The following is a 16,644-nucleotide window of genomic DNA, read 5'->3' as shown; positions in this document are numbered from 1 at the left end:
ATCCCAGGACCCTGGGATCATGACCTGAGCCGAAGGCTGACCTTAACCAACTGAGCCACCCAGGCACCCCAGGAATACAAATTTATGATAGACCTTTAGAGTGTCTTTTAATTTTTTTTAAATTTTATTTTTAAAAAAATTAGATTTTATTTATTTGAGAGACAGAGTGAGTGAGAAAGAGCACACAAGCAGGGGGAGAGGGAGAAGTAGGCTCCCCTGCTGAGCAAGGATCCTGGTGCGAGGCTCGATCTAAGGACCCTGGGATCCCAACCCCAGCAGAAGGCAGACGCTTAACCGACTGAGCCACCCAGGCGCCCCTTGAGTTGTCTTTTTAATGCAATAATGGGGTTATAGTTTCATCTAGCACACAGATGAGAGACGTAAGTAAATTCAAGCTTACTGACTGCATAATGACACAAAATGAACAATAAAAGGAAAATAATGTATGTTGTAAATATAAAGTAAAAAGCTCCTGGATATCCTAACTTGCTATTCCATCACTGTCAACACTATTTTCAGCATTTTTAATGAGTACTGTCTTTTCACATATAAATTTAATGTTAAAGATACTCGCATTCATTCTTGGAACAAATATGTTTTAATTTTAAATTAGCCAGATAGGGGTGCTTGGGTGGCTCAGTTGGTTAAGCGCCCGACTTCCGCTGAGGTCATGATCTCGGGGTCCTGAGACTGAGCCCTACAACGTTGGGCTTCCCCACTCAGTGGGGAGTCTGCTTCTCTCTCTTCCTCTGCCCCTCTCCTGCTTTCTCTCTCTTTCTCAAATAGATAAAGTCTTAAAAAAATAAAACAAATTAGCCAGATACTGTTAAATGCTAGGGATATAGTAGTGTACACAAAATAGTCCCAGTCCCTGTCCTCATCCATCTTATGCTTCTGGTAAAGCCTCCAAGTGACTAGTGGCCTTATAAATAATGTAGATTGATATTTTAGGAACTATTTTTTATATTCAAATCTTATGTTTCATCTGCGTTTCAAGATATGGTACAAGTTATCCTCAGAAGGAAAGCAGAATTCAAGCAAATTACCTTCTAAATATATGGTAAATCAGACCTTAGGTAGAATCTCAAACACTTAATTAGCAGTACTTCCCAACAACTGTAGGTTTTTTTTTAATTATTAAGCTTTGTGTTTTAATTCCAGTGTAGTTAACATACAGTGTTATAAAAAAAATACAGTGTTCCATTAGTTTCAGGTGTACAATATAGTAATTCTACAATTCTTATACATTACTCAGCACTCATCGTGATAAGTATATTCTTTAATCCACATCACCTGTTTCTCTCCTACCCTCCCTCCACCTCCCCTCTGGTAGCCATCAGTTTGCTCTCTATAGTTAGGAGTCTGATTTTGGTTTCTCTCTCTCTCTCTCTCTTTTTTTTTTTTTTTACTTTGCTCCTTTGTTTCTTAAATTCCACATATGAATGAAATCATATGGTATTTGTCTTTCTCTGACTGATTTATTTCACTTAACATTATACTCCCTAGCTCTATCCATGTCATTGCAGATGGCAAAATTTCATTCTTTTTATGGCCAAGTAATATTCCATTGTATATACATATACCACATCTTCTTTTTATCCATTCATCAATCTATGGACACTTGGGGCTGCTTCCATAATTTGGCTGTTGTGAATAATGCTGCTATAAACATAGGGGTACATGCATCCCTTTGAATTAGTGTTTTTGTATTTTTTGGGTAAATACCCAGTAGTGTGATTAATGGATTGTCGGGTAGTTCTATTTTTAACTCTTTGAGTAACATCCATACTCTTTTCCACAGTGGCTGTACCAGTTTGCATTCCTACCAACAGTGCATGAGGGTCCCAATTCTCCACATCCTCATAAACACTTATTTCTTGAGTTTTTTATTTTAGCCATTCTGACAGGTGTAAGGTGATATCTCAGTGTGATTTTGATTTGCATTTCCCTAATGATGAGTGATATTGAGCATCTTTTCACGTGTCTGTCCAACAGCTGTGGTTTTCTACAAATCTTGTTTCCATTATAAGTTTATTCCTAAAAATATTGTCCATTATGCAATTTAATAATAGGCCAAAATATTGTTCATCACTGCTACTTGAGATAAAGAGTTGGTTTGAGGGGCACCTGGGTGGCTCATTCGTTAAGTGTCTGCCTTTGGTTCGGGTCATGATCCCGGGGTCCTGGGATCAAGCCCCGCATCGGGCTCACTGCTCAGTGGGAAGCTTTCTTCTTTCTCTCCCATTCCCCCTGCTTGTGTTCCTGTTCTTGCTGTGTCTCTCTCTGTCTGGGTGGCTCAGTCGGTTGGGCAGCTGCCTTAGGCTCAGGTCATGATCTTGGGATCCTGGGATTGAGCCCCACGTCGGGCTCCTTGCTCGGCGGAGAGCCTGCTTCTCCCTCTCCCTCTGTCTGCCACTCTGCCTACTTGTGCTCTCTCTCTCTCTCTGTTAAATGAATAAATAAAAATCTAAAAAAAAAAAAAAGAATTTCTGAATGATCAGATTGTTTGCTTATAGAATGGAGAGAAGGAAAAGAAATTGGATGGATGATTCCTGAAACTTCTTATCCAGTATTTCCAGTTATAAAGTTTAGCCTGCCTAGTCCTAGTATCATCTTTTGAATGTGACTAAGATACTAGTTTTTGGAAATATTCACTTCACATCATCCAATCTGGATTATGCAATACCCACAGGGTATACACACTGGGAGATAGTAGAGTTATTAATAATAATGGAGCTAATACCTATTGAGTGTTTACCAAGTGCCAAAGACTTTCCTAAGGGCTTTATATGTATTGTCTTATTTCACTACCATTCTAGGAAATAGACACTCTTTATTTATCCTGTTTTACAGGTGAGAAAAGATACAGACATGTGAGGTAATTTTCTGTGTCCCTCAGTTTGTGACAGAACTGAACTAGAACTTAGATTTGATTCCAAAGGCTAATGGAGTAGGTTTTATCTCCATTTTGCAAATGAGTGATTTAGAGATGTTAAGTACCTTGACATAAAGTCACATAAGTAATAACGATGGTGTCAGCATTTGAACTCATGGTCTGTCTCTCTCTAAAACTCATGGTTTTAACTATTTTACTTTTTTTAAAAGATTTATTTATTTTATTTGAGAGAGAGAGATCATCAGTGGCAGGGGCAGAGGGAGAGAGAATCTCAAGCAGACTCCACACTGAGCTTGGAGCCCAAGGGGGGCGGGGCACGACCCTGAGATGATGCCCTGAGCCAAGACCAAGAGTCGGGCACTTAACCGACTGCGCCACCCAGGCGCCTCTATTTTAAATTCTAAAATATTGAGCATCAAGAAAGAAAGTAGGAGAACAAAACACCCTGAGAATGTTAGAGTTTTTAAAAAAATTAAAATAGGTTGACTGGCTTTATAAATCCCATTAGAAATCAGGTCTTAGAGATTAAGGTTTTTGTACCACATTGTTAGACTAAGGGAGAAGAAATCAATGAAGGGCCTAAAAGGCAAGGATGACTTGGCTTATAATGAATGAGAATCTCTGAGGGCAGAAAAGAGACTTTAAAAAAATATGGTAGCACTGAGCGATGCCTTTAGTAATTTATGTATTGCATTTGGCTGCTGTTCTTCCAGTCTCCCTTGCGGCTCCCACATTGAGGCTGTTCCCACCCTTCCTGTGTCCCTTGAGCTGAGCAGGCACTTCCTGTCCTGTTGGAAATGAAAGTTAGAGGTTGGGGGGTGGTGTGTGGTATGTGTGTATTTACTCTGCAGATTGTTAGTCCTGTCTGTCCCATTATCAGAGCAAAAAGGTGACCAGAAAACTAGAAGAGAGACTGGGGCTTCATTTAAGGGAGGATTTGGGCTTAAGGTTTGTTGTGGCAAAGCAGACAGGGTTAATTTGTTTTGAGAGAATATCTGTGATGGCAGAAGGTGACCTGAAGAAGGGATTTGAAGGCTTTGATTTTACATCCCTGTTTCATTTGGATTGGTAGGAATTACTGGGTATCATTCTTGAATTTTTGGTTTTCTACAAGTTTCTTATTAAGGCTACTTCCACAGGTCATTACTTTGAAACTGTTTGAGGTGAGTGTTGTCTCAACTGTGTTAGGTTCTTCTTGCCTAAGGACTTTGTGTTTTCTTCTCTGTGAAGCATATGCTTTTTAAAAGTAATTTTTTCCTACAGCTCAGAGACAACTTGAAGCAAATATTCCAACTCTGTGAACTTCAGTTTGGGCATAAATTCCAGGTTTGGTGAGTAACTCTTAATTGTTTCAGCTTCGTGGACCTTGAAGACTAGAAAATGGTGGGGTAAAGAGTCAAACAAGATAGCTTACAGTTGTTGAAGAAACTGCTAGGTAGGCAGTTTTACCTCAGTAAAGCTGGGAGGAAAGAAAGGAGACTATTAGACACCAAATTTATGACATAGTCCAGTTTGATAATTCCTTCTTAAGTATGAAATCATGCCTGAGGGAATCTGGAAAGGAGTGAGAGACATTAGCCAATCGGCGTGACCGAAGACGAATAGAACTATCCGAGGATCTGAAACTAGTTACTTCCCATACTCTGTCTCAGCTCTATGGCAAGCTCTTCTGTTTGTTCTTTCTTCGTGCATGAAGATCACTGTAAGTATAAAGTGTGGGAAAAGTCCTGAGCTCATTTCACATATTCGTTTTCAGTATAGTTGTCCTCACGTGTTCTCTGAGGCAGTGTGTCCCAGTGGCCCCTTTAAAATCAAGCTTGAGAGCTGTTTCTAAATCTTACAGCTCTAAGGCAAAAAAAAAAAAAAAAATCCTCAGTGTCTTTTCAGAGGAATCAGAACTTGTTCTTATTGGAAAAGGGGTGGAGTTGAAAGGGGTAGACCTAAGAACTTTTCTTTCTGCTTTAACTACCAAGACTGTGAAAAATAAAATAACATCTGGGGCATTAGGACCCAGTGGAAGTGCCTCATTCAGACTCTTGGTTAACTTCTCTCAGTGACGTAAACAAGCAGCCCTAGCTCATTCTCTACCCGCCCCCCCATTCCTCTCCCTCTTGCTCCTTTTCTCCCCCTTTCTCCTCCCCCTCCCTTTTCCCTCTCATTTTCTCTTTCCCCCTTTCTTCCCCCTCCCTTTCCCTCTCCCTCTTCTCTCTCTCAGCTCCCTTACATTAAAGAGAAAATGCTGCTATCAGTGACTTCCAGGCCTGGGATTTCGACTTTTGGCTATAACAAGAACAACAAGAAGGTAGGGAAAAGTGCTTTTTTGGAATCCAGCGACTTCCTTTCCTGGGGATCCGGGAGTGCCCTTGGCTTTAACATTCTTCGTGAGAGGGGATCGGAATTCCTCTCTACACTCAGCGCCTCTCCCTTTTCCACCACTTCTTTCGGCATCTTTTTCTCACCTGGTTTTGAAGTTCCAGCAGTTTACAGTCCCTGTGTGGGAGGCCTGAGAAGGCAGGGGAATTAAAAACAAATCAAGCTTGTAAGTTTGTATCTTTGTGAAATGAAGTTAGTTTGACTTCCTGCTGATATACCCAGTCTCCACTGGGATAATGTCATCTCAAACCCTAGTCCCTTGCCCACTCCCTCCAAGGTTATTTTTATCTTTTTGATGAACTGTTTCTACTCCCCCCCGCCCTTCCTTTCTGCCCACTCCACCAGCATTATCAGGTAGCTGAAATATATAGTCTGTGAAATCACTACAGCTTCATCAAGAACTGGGTATACTCTTCTAGACTAGGTAGAGACCCTACCTCACCCAGCCGGTAGGGAAGGAGTCCTAAGAGAGAACATACCTTGGAATTAAGGCAGAAAGCTCTGTGATTCTTTGGGTTCTGCTGCTGAGCTGGTGCTTAGACCTCTGCTGATAAGCCAGGCTCAGCAGGGATCCTTAGTCTTTGTGATTAACCCACAGTTGCCAGAGAATTGTGGTATGCTTGGGAGCATGGGCAGTCAAATGAGAGGTGGATAGTCATGCCCACATTCACCAGAGAATATCCTTGACAGTTTCTTGGCATTTCAGGGCTCGCAATGCTGATTAGGAGGAACTTCATACTGTAGGAGAAAGACCCTTTACCCTCTCTCTTGGCATATAGCTGTTTGAAGAAAAAAGATACCATGGATGTGTAGGGATCTTTTGCCCATCTGATGGAGTGTTGGAGGGTTTGGGAAGGATTCCTGCTGCTGCTTTCTCATATATCTAAAGATACTATTATAGGTAATTTAAACAAAGTATCTGATCAAGGCAGTGGGTAAATGTTTAGACCCAAAACACTTAGTGTCAGTTTATAATGGTATTCATTCTGTTTATATCCTTAAGAAATATGGGTCCATATATGTTTGTTGGTTACACACACACATATATGAATATATAATTTTGATAGAATTTTTTAAAAGATTTTATTCATTTATTTTATTTTTTTAAAGATTTTATTTATTTATTTGACAGAGACAGAGATAGTGAGAGCAGGAACACAAGCAGCGGGAGTGAGAGAGGGAGAAGCAGGCTTCCCCTCGAGGAGGGAGCCCGATGTGGGACTCAATCCCAGGACCCTGGGATCATGACCTGAGCCGAAGGCAGACGCTTAACGACCGAGCCACCCAGGCGCCCATTATTCATTTATTTTAGAGAGTGCATGAGTGGTGGGGAGGGGCAGAGGAACGGGAGAAGCAGGCTCCCTGATCTGCAGGGAGCCCAACGTGGTGCTGGGGGCTTGATCCCAGGACCCTGAGATCATGACCCAAGCCGACGGCAGACGCTTAACCAACTGAGCCACCCGGTCACCTCCAGAAAGATATTTCATCTATTTTTATTCCTTTCAAAATTTATATTGTACTATATGAAACTTAATTTTTTTTCCTCCAAGTCTCTCAGGTTACCTAGACCCATTAAAATAAAGTAAAAAGAATTCCAGAAGTTAATTTTTTTCCTCTTAGGGGTTTCATGTATTCAGTGCTATCTAAAATCTTCTCTTAGCTGTCTTCACTCCCTTCCTATCTTGTAGTGTAGGAAACATTTAACCAGCTTCTAAATCTAGGATACCATAGGGGACAAAGAGGTATAATTGTGGACTAGGATTCAAATCTCATTATCTCTTCTGATAACTTGTAAGGTTTGAGAAGCAAGCAAGAATTGTGTGGGTTCTTACAGGTCAGTGTTATGATGACATCACTTTGTGGCTGTATATATGACTCCTTGTGTGTATATATAGGTTGGTGAATATTGGGTATACTTAAAGCATTACTATGTTGCTCTTTGTCTTTGTGTTGACATGTAGTGCTTAATGTGTTTGTTTCTCTTTTAGGAAGAGAAAACATGGATTTGTTTATGTAATTTGTAAATTTTTACACTCAAGGTTACGTATTTCACACTTTTTAAAAAGATTTTATTTATTTGAAAGAGAGAGAGCGTGCACACAGAGGGGAGGGGCAGAGCGAGAAGGAGAAAGAGTCTCAAGCAGACTCTGTGCCGTGCGTGGAGCCCATTGCAGGGCTTGATCCCAGCACCCTGAGATCAAGACCTGAGCCCAAACCAAGAGTCAGCCGCTTAACCAACTGTGCCACCCAGGCGCCCCCAAAGTTACATTTTTAAAATAACTTTTGTTTTTAGTAATAAATTTAAGACATGCCCATAAAAAAAGTAAGCATAAGGGGGTATATAAAATAAAAAGTTAAGTCTTCCTTTCCTGTCCTAAAGTTCCTTACCCAAATCCTACCCCTCAAGGAGAATAACTGGTAGCAATTTGGTGTATATATCCCACTAGACTTTTCTATGACAAGGTTAAGTTTTAATTTTGACATTGGCTTATTTGCCATTTCTATTAAGAACTCAATTTCTCTAGTAGATCAAGTCTACGTGATAAAGTTCTTGGACCTGTCCACAATGTTTAAAAAACTGAAAGAAAGGACAATCAAAATTTAAACTTTTGAAAAATACAAATTCTAAATACCTGCTTTTATTGTCTGTCATTATGTAATCCAAAAATCTAGGTATAATAGATTTGTAGAGATCTGCTTTCTTGAAGGAGAATTTTTATTTATTTATTTATTTTTATTTATTTTTTAAGATTTTATTTATTTGACAGAAAGAGACACAGTGAGAGAGGGAACACAAGTAGAGGGAGTGGGAGAGGGAGAAGCAGGCTTCCCGCTGAGCAGGGAGCCTGATGCGGGGTTCGATCCTAGGACCTTGGGATCATGACCTGAGCCGAAGGCAGACGCTTAACGACTGAGCCACCCAGGTGCCCCAAAGGAGAATTTTTACATCATAATTTACTGTAGTCATCACTTCTAGTTTGTGGAGAAGTCATTACCAGTGAGCTCACAAAAGCTATTTATACACGAGTGTTGTGACGTTTTTGAAAGTGTATTAATTTTATTTACTTGACTTTAAAAAGTAGGATTGTTTTATTTTGAAGCATATTTGTATACTTCACTTGTCAGGGAAGTTGTTACCTAAGGAGTCCACGGCATAGTTTTCTTACTGTTTTAGACTGTGGTAAATATAGGAATGCAACCAACGAATGTGTAATTCCTAATAAAGGCAGATTCTTTCTCAAGATGTAGTGTTGAATATCCATTCTTTTCTTGGCAGTTAAATAGTCACAGAAAGGGGGAATGTGGATTTCAAAGACTGATTTCTGCAACATAATGTAGTGCTTGTTTTAAAAACATCTGTTTTAATGGCCTTCAGTTGCTCTCTGGCTCATTTAAAAAAATTAAAATAAAAAGATCAGAGTTCTAGGGTCGAAACACTTTCAGTGTTTCAAAGAGTTGCCTCGGTAGAGAGATTTGAGTATAGGTGAGACTGAAAGAGGAAATGTTTGGAACTAAAGGAATCTCAGACTTGTAAAGGGCCTAACCACGCCTTCCCTGACATCATCTTCCTGGCATGTGTTATTATAATTTAACTCCTCAGAGCATCAACAACTATTTCCTGTGGAAAAAAAAAAAAGAGATTGTGTTAACTTGGGATAATTTGCCTTGCCTAACCTATTTTGCATAAATTTCTTTTTCCTCTTGATCTTAACATATTGAAGACCAGTGGGGGAGGGAGTTGGAAGCAATGTTGGGAGTAGAACTGACTGGTGGGCATTGTCAGATCTTCACTCTTTGAGAAGCAGGAGTTACGTGAAAGTTTTAAGTATTTACTCAGGAGAGAAAAAGTGGGAAGCAGTGCTATAATCGTTTATACTTTTAACAGGGAAGGATGATTTTTGTGTGTTTACAACATTTTCAGCTAGTTTCCATCAAATCAAACTTACTAAAACGGAGGACTAAGAAGTTTTAGGTCTAACATCTCTTGACTATTCTGTTGTCTGTAATAAAGGTGAGGCAGCTATTCTGTTGTCTGTAATAAAGGTGACTCAGTTCATTAAAGTTTAGTGGTAATGTCTTTCCTTTGATCCCTCCTTTACCTTTTGAGCCCTACTACACCAATTTATACACTCATTACTGATTATCTTTACAACTATAATAGGTATCCCACATGATCTCCTTGCCTCCTAGTTCTCCCTGCCTTGCCCCAAATAACTTTAAAGGACTTTTTTAGAAGATCTTTTGTTTGTTTATGATAGAGAAAAAGTGAGAGCAAACATGAGAGCAGGGGAAGGAGCAGAGGGAGAAGGACAAGCTGACTCTGCTTAGCATGGTGGCCGCCCTGGGGCTTGATCTCAGTACCACGAGATCATGGCCTGAGCCAAAAAGAAGAGTCTGTCGCTTAACTGACTGAGCCACCCAGGCGCCGCCACCCCCCAATAACTTTATATTTGCTACCATGACAGTCTTCCGACAACCCAGCAGTTAGTCTAGTGCTGAGCATTTCTTGTATAAAAACATTTAATGGCTATATATTACCTGCTAAACAAAGCCCAAACCCTAGCCCAGTACCCACTATTTATCCAGCCTTTCCTTTTTTTTATTTTAAAAAAATTATTTTTATTTTTTAAAAGATTTATTTATTTGACAGAGAGAGAGATAGTGAGAGAGAGCACAAGCAGGGTGAGCAGCAGGCAGAAGGAGAGGGAGAAGCAGGCTCCCCACTGAGCCAGGAGAAGGTTGTGATGCGGGGCTTGATCCCAGGACCCTGGGATCCTGACCTGAGCCAAAGGTAGATAGATGCTTAACCGACTGAGGCACACAGGTGCCCCTTAATTTTTATTTTTAATTTTTTTTAAGTGGGCTCCATGCCTGGAGCCCATTGCGGGGCTTGAACTCACAACCCTGAGATCAAGACCTAAGCTTAGATTGAGAGTTGGACTTAACTGACTGAGCCACCCAGGTGCCCCTATCCGGCCTCTGCTTATCTTCCCCACCTACCCCTCCTTGATTCCATTACCTACACTCTGCTTTACCCAGTTGTCTTACCTGTAATTCTCTGGGTATACCCTTGGATTACTGGTCTAAATTTCTAATTCCATAAGAAAATATGCTGTAAGACAGAAAAATACAGACAAGAAAGAGAATGACATAAAATATAGATTGAGAGGTCAGATGGAATTATAATACAGATGTGCAAACCGTAGAGTTCTATCCTGGAAGATGAGGACTGAAGAGTACCCATTGATTTTTTTTAATTTATTTTATTTTATTTTATTTATTTATTTTTTAAAAGATTTTATTTATTTATTTGACAGAGAGAGAGATAGCGAGAGCAGGAACACAAGCAGGGGGAGTGGGAGAGGGAGAAGCAGGCTTCCCGCCGAGCAGGGAGCCCGATGTGGGACTCGATCCCAGGACCCTGGGATCATGACCTGAGCCGAAGGCAGACGCTTAACGACTGAGCCACCCAGGCGCCTATTTTATTTTTTTTAAGATTTATTTGTGAAAGAGAGTGTGGGGAAAGGGGCAGAGGGAGAAGAGAGAGAGAGAATCTCAAACAGACTCCCTGCTGAATGCGAGGCCCGATGTGGGGCTCGATCCCATGACCCTGGGATCATGACCTGAGCCAAAATCAAGACTCAGATACTCAACCAACTGAGCCACCCAGGCGCCCCAATACCCATTGATTTTTGTCACTGAAGAGGTGGTTGGCAATTTTGACAAGCAGTTTCAGAGTTGGGAGCAGAAGTGAGGTCGTAGTGGATTGATGATTATAAGAAGGTAATGAAGTATAGGTGGTATATATAGACTAATCTTTTAAGAACTTTAAGATGGAGAGCAGAACCCAATTAAAAAATGGGCAAAAGATATGAATAAGTATTTCTTCAAAGAAGATCCACAAATAGCCATGAAAAAGGTGCTCAGCATCATTAGCCATCAAGGAAATGGAAATCAAAACCACAATGAGATACCACTTCACACCCACTAGGATGCCTGTAATCAAAAAGGTAATAACATGGAGTAATTGGACTCTTCATACACTGTTTGTGGGAATGTAAAATGGTGCAACTGCTTTGGAAAACAGTTTGGCAGTTCTTTAAAAGGTTAAACCAGTCAGGGCACCTGGGTGGCTCAGTCGGTTAGGCTTCTGACTTCGGCTCAGGTCATGGTCTCGGGGTCCTGGGATCCACCCTTACCCGGGGCTCCCGGCTCAATGGGGAGTCTGCTTGTCCCTCTGCTCCTCCCCCTCCTGCTCTCTCTCTCTCAAATACATAAAAAAATTAAAATTAAAAAAAAAAAATTTAAACACAGTCCTAGGTATATACCCAAGAAGAATTAAAACATGTCCACACAAAAACCTGTGCACCAGTGTTAATAGCAACATTGTTCATAATAGCCAAAAAGTGGAAACAACCCAGATAGCCACCAACTGATGAATGGATAAATAAAATATTGTGTGTACCCATACAATGGAAGTTTTGGAAGTTTATTCACCAATAAGAAGGAATAGAATGCTGGTACATTCTACAAAATGGTATGAAATGTCCAGAATAGGCAAATCTATGGAGATAGCAGATTAGTGGTTCCCTAGGTCTGGGGGAGAAAGGGATGGTTGGGGGAAAATGGGGAGTATCTGGAAATGGGTATTGGGTTTCTTTTGGGGTAATGAAAATGTTCTAAAATTAATTGTGGTAATGGCTGTGAAACTGTGATCTAAATGCCACTGAATTTATACTTTAAGTGGGTTAATTACATGGTATGTAAATTATGAATCAATAAAGTTGTTATTTTAAAAAGATGGGGAACAGAGAAATGAGATAAAGGCAGAAAGAGGATGGGGGTGATAGTGAGAATTTTCTTTAAAGATGGGAGATATGGGAGCCAAAATGTAAAAAGAATCATGGTGAGTTACTTGATACTTATTTTCCAAATATATATGTTCCTGTTCTTGTTCCTTCTCTCTGATCCTTTTGTTTTTGCTGTGCCTCAAGTATTCAGCCTCTCTGCTCGTTTGTTGTTGTTGCTGTCCCTTCCTTTTGGAATGGCCTTTCTGTTTGTTCCCTCCACCCACATTCATTAAACAGCTCCAGTGAGCTAGGCCCTGGGGCTAAGGCATGATTGTGGCTGTTCAATAGCTCGCCTTTAAAACCATCTTCCAAAACCCTATCTATCCCTGAAGTTCAGCTGAAGTGTTACCTCTTCTATAAAGCTTTTCCTGATTCCTCTACCTCCCAGCCCTCAAGAAGACTTTTTTTTTCTGAGCCTCTATAATATTTTGTATTTCATATATGGTTGTTTATATAATTTTGCATTGTTTTGGAATCAGGTGATTGTCTTGGCTTCATTGGAATATAAACTCTGTAAAGGTAGAGACAGTGGCATTCAGTTTGTTCTCCAAAACACCTGATAACAGCTGCTTTTTTTTTTTTTTTAAAGATTTTATTTATTTGTCAGAGAGAGAGCACAAGCAGGGGGAGCGGCAGACAGAGGGAGAAGCAGGCTCCTCTAACGGGACTCGATCCCAGGATCCCGGGATCATGACCTGGGCCGAAGGCAACCGCTTAACCGACTGAGCCACCCAGGCATCCCTTGATAACAGCTTCTTAAGCCTACCTAGTAGATACTGAAAAATATGTATTCTAATAAATGTAATTAAGCTAATGTTAGGCATTAAATTAAGGTTAAAGGAAAGAAGGCAGCATCGTATATTCTATACAAATCATGAAATATGGAGTTAGATCTGAATTTAATTGTGGCTTTTGTGAATTATTAGCTGTGTGGCTAGTTGCAAGTTTCTTAGGCTCTCTGACCTTGAGTTCTTCATCTTAAAATACAGATATACTTTATTGGTTATTTTGAGAATTGGTAATATTTGATAACATTATAATCATGCATCAGCATGTGTAAATGGACTTACTATTTCTTTTCTTCTCTTTTTTTTAAAGTAAGCTCTAGGGGCGCCTGGGTGGCTCAGTCCTTAAGTGTCTGCCTTCCGCTCAGGTCATGATCCCAGGGTCCTGGGATCGAGCCCCGCGTCTGGCTCCGTGCTCCGCGGGAAGCCTGCTTCTCCCTCTCCCGCTCCCCTTGCTTGTGTTCCCTCTCTCACTGTGTCTCTCTCTGTCAAATAAATGTGTTCCTCTCTCGCTGTCTCTGTCTGTCAAATAAATAAATAAAATCTTAAGATTTTAGAACACCAGCAGGGGGAGCGGGAGAGGGAGAAGCAGGCTTCCCGCCGAGCAGGTAGCCCGACGCGGGGCTCGATCCCAGAATCCTGGGATCATGACCTGAGCCGAAGGCAGACGCTTAACGACTGAGCCACCCAGGCGCCCCATAAATAAAATCTTTAAAAAAAAAAAAAAGTAAGCTCTATGCCTAACATGGGGCTTGAACTCATGACCCCAAGATTAAGAGTTGCGTGTTCTACTGACTTGAGCCAGCCAGCCAGACATCTTGACTGTTATTTCTTTTATCAAAAAAAGCCTTTTTTTCTTTTAAGATTATATTTATTTGAGAGAGGGAGGGAGAGAGAGCACGAGCAGGGTAGGGGGCAGAGGGAGAAGCAGGCTCCCTGCTGAGCAGGGAGCCCAACAGGGGACTGGATCTCAGGACCCCGGGATCATGACCCGAGCCGAAGGCAGAGGCTTAACCGACTAATCCACCCAGGTGCCCCCAAAAAGCCTTTTCTCTTGATGCCACTTCTTCCTCCAGCTGCTGTCGCATTTCTTTTCTTCCCTTTACAGTAAAATATCTTGAAAGAGTTGTTTATTCATGAGTTGTATATACTTGCTCTCATTTATTTGCTTGCATTATTTTTCTTTTATTTATTTATTTATTTACTTTATTTATTTGACAGAGAGAGCGAGCACACAAGCACAGGGGCAGCGGCAGGCAGAGGGAGAGGGAGAAGCAGGCTCAGCAGGGAGCCAGATGCAGGCAGGATCCCAGGAGCCTGGGCAAACGCTTAACCGGCTGAGCCACCCAGGCGCCCCTTCATCCTACCTATTTTTTAAGTGTACAGTATGTAATAGTAATTTATTACATTTTTGTGCAGCCAATCTTTAGAATTCTTTTCATCTTGCAGAACTGAAAGTCTATACCTATTAAACAGTTTCCCAATTTCTCCTCCTTCCAGTCCCTGGCAACCACTGTTCTACTTTGTGTCTCTATGAATTCTCTAAGTATTTCATATAAGCGGAATCACACAGTATTTATCTTTTTGTGATTGGCTTATTTCACTTAGCATAATGTCTTCAAGGTTCATCCATGTTGAAACATATGTTAGAATTTCCTTGCTTTTTAAGAGTGAATAATATTACATCATATATGTACCACATGTTGTGGTTCATCCATTTATCCATTCAACCCAAGTGAGAGACACTTGGGTTGCTTCCATCTTTTGGCTATTACAGATAATGTTCATGAACATGGGTGTACAAAGATCTCTTCAAGATTTTGCTTTCTGGGGCGCCTGGGTGGCTCAGTCATTAAGCGTCTGCCTTCAGCTCAGGTCATGATCCCAGGGTCCTGGGATCAAGCCCTGCATCGGGTTCCCTCCTCCGAGGGAGGCCTGCTTCTCCTTCTCCCTCTCCCACTCCTCCTGCTTGTGTTCCCTCTCTCGCTGTGTCTCTCTCTGTCAAATAAATAAATAAAATCTTAAAAAAAAAAGAAAGAAGACTCTGCTTTCAATTTTCTTGGGTATATTACCAGAAATGGAATTGCTGGATCATATGGTAATTCTATTTTTAATTTTGTGAGGAATCACCATGTTGTTTTCCATAGCAGTTGTACCGTTGTACATTCCCACCAGCAGTACACAAGGGTTCTGATTTCTCTACGTCTTTGCTAACACTTACTTTCTGTTTTTTTGATAGTAGCTATCCTAATGGGTGTAAGATGGTATCTCATTGTGTTGTTGTTGTTGTTGTTGTTTTGTGAGCCCTATGCCCATTGTGGGACTTGAACTCACGACCTGGGTATCAAGAGCCTGGATATCAAGGGTCGCATGCTGTACTGACTAAGCCAACCAGGTGCGTCTTTTGGTTTTGATTTGCATTCCTTTAATGATTAGTGGTATTGAACATCTTGTCATGTGCTTCTTGGTTGTTTGTATATCTTCTTTGAAGAAATGCCTGAGTCTTTTGCCCATTTTTAAAATGGGATTGTTTATTTTTTTGTTGATGAGTTGTAGTTTGGATATTAACTCCTTATTAGATATATGATTTGCAAGTATTTTCTCTTATTCTGTAGGCTGCCTTTTGACTCTGTTGTGTCCTTTGAACACAGAAGTTTTAAATTTTGATATCGCCCAACTGATCTATTTTTTTTTTTTACTTCTGTTTGTTTTTTTGTGTCTTTGGCAAGAAATTGCCTAATCCAGTCTCATGAAGCTTTTCTCCTTGTTTTCTTCTTCTTTTTTTTTTTTTTTAAGATTTTATTTCTTTATTTGAGAGAGAGAGAGAGCATGAGCAGGCGGAGGGACAGGGAGAAGCAGAATCCCCACTGAGCAGGGAGCCCGACCGGGGTCTGGATCCCAGGACCCTGAGATCATGACCTGAGCCGAAGGCGGCAGATGCTTAACCAGCTGAGCCATCCAGATGCCCCTCCTGTGTTTTCTTCTAAGAGTTTTAGAATTTTAACTCTTATGTTTAGGTGTTTGATCTATTTTGAGTTAACTTTATATATAGTATTAAGTAATGGTCCACCTTCATTCTTTTGCAGGTGGGTATTCAATTTTCCCAGTGTCATTTATTGAAAAGATTGTCCATTCCTCATTGAATGGTCTTGGCACCCTTGTTGAAATCATTTGACCATATATTCAAGGGTTTCTTTCCTTCCTTCCTTCCTTCCTTCCTTCCTTCCTTCCTACCTTCCTTCCTACTTTCCTTCCGCTTTTATTTATTTGTCAGAGAGAGAGAGAACTCACAAGTGGGGGAGTGGCAGAGGGAGAAGCAGGCTCCCTGCTGAGCAAGGAGCCTGATGTGGGACTCGATCCCAGGACCCCGGGATCATGACTTGAGCCAAAGGCAGACGCTTAACTGACCGAGCCGCCCAGGCGTCCCTTAGTTTTTCAGTTTTAGATGTATATTGCCTTTCTGCTGTAGAAGATAAGGATTTGCTTTTTTATTTTTATTTTTTTGTTAGAAACCTGCCTTTTCCTCTCCCTTGCAAGGGTTTTAGGATCTTTATCCCAGTGTTAAAAAATTTCACAATGATGAACCTTGTGTGGGTCTTACTTATTTAGAGTTGTATACTAATTTCAACCTGAAAATACATATCCTTTGGTTGTAGGGTTTTTGTTGTACTTTATTCCCTTCATTTTTCTCTGTGTGTTCTTTTTGAAGTCCTGTTTTTGTTTTTTGTTTTTATAAGGA

The 16,644-nt window shown here is 40.7% G+C and overlaps 1 protein-coding gene across 4 annotated transcripts in view; it reads left to right on the top strand.

Annotated features, from left to right (window-relative positions):
* Positions 1–3,728: 3,728 nt before the first annotated feature.
* Positions 3,729–16,644, top strand: part of RBMS2 (RNA binding motif single stranded interacting protein 2) — a 69,752-nt gene continuing 56,836 nt past the window's right edge. Inside the window, exons 1-4 of one of the 4 annotated variants that reach the window (XM_032420718.1) lie at positions 3,729–4,059; positions 4,160–4,227; positions 4,428–4,598; positions 5,112–5,198. In XM_032420718.1, coding sequence (XP_032276609.1) covers positions 4,587–4,598; positions 5,112–5,198 — 99 coding nt within the window. In that variant the 5' untranslated portion in view covers positions 3,729–4,059; positions 4,160–4,227; positions 4,428–4,586. Of the gene's footprint in view, positions 4,228–4,427; positions 4,599–5,111; positions 5,199–16,644 lie in introns of all 4 variants that reach the window. The other 3 variants (XM_032420720.1, XM_032420719.1, XM_032420721.1) reach the window with 3 other exon arrangements.

This window comes from Phoca vitulina, unplaced genomic scaffold (genome assembly GCF_004348235.1).
Source record: "Phoca vitulina isolate PV1807 unplaced genomic scaffold, GSC_HSeal_1.0 scaffold23, whole genome shotgun sequence".
Taxonomy (NCBI): domain Eukaryota; kingdom Metazoa; phylum Chordata; class Mammalia; order Carnivora; family Phocidae; genus Phoca; species Phoca vitulina.
Note: the sequence above shows the minus strand (reverse complement) of the source record. Positions and strands in the feature narration are given on the sequence as shown.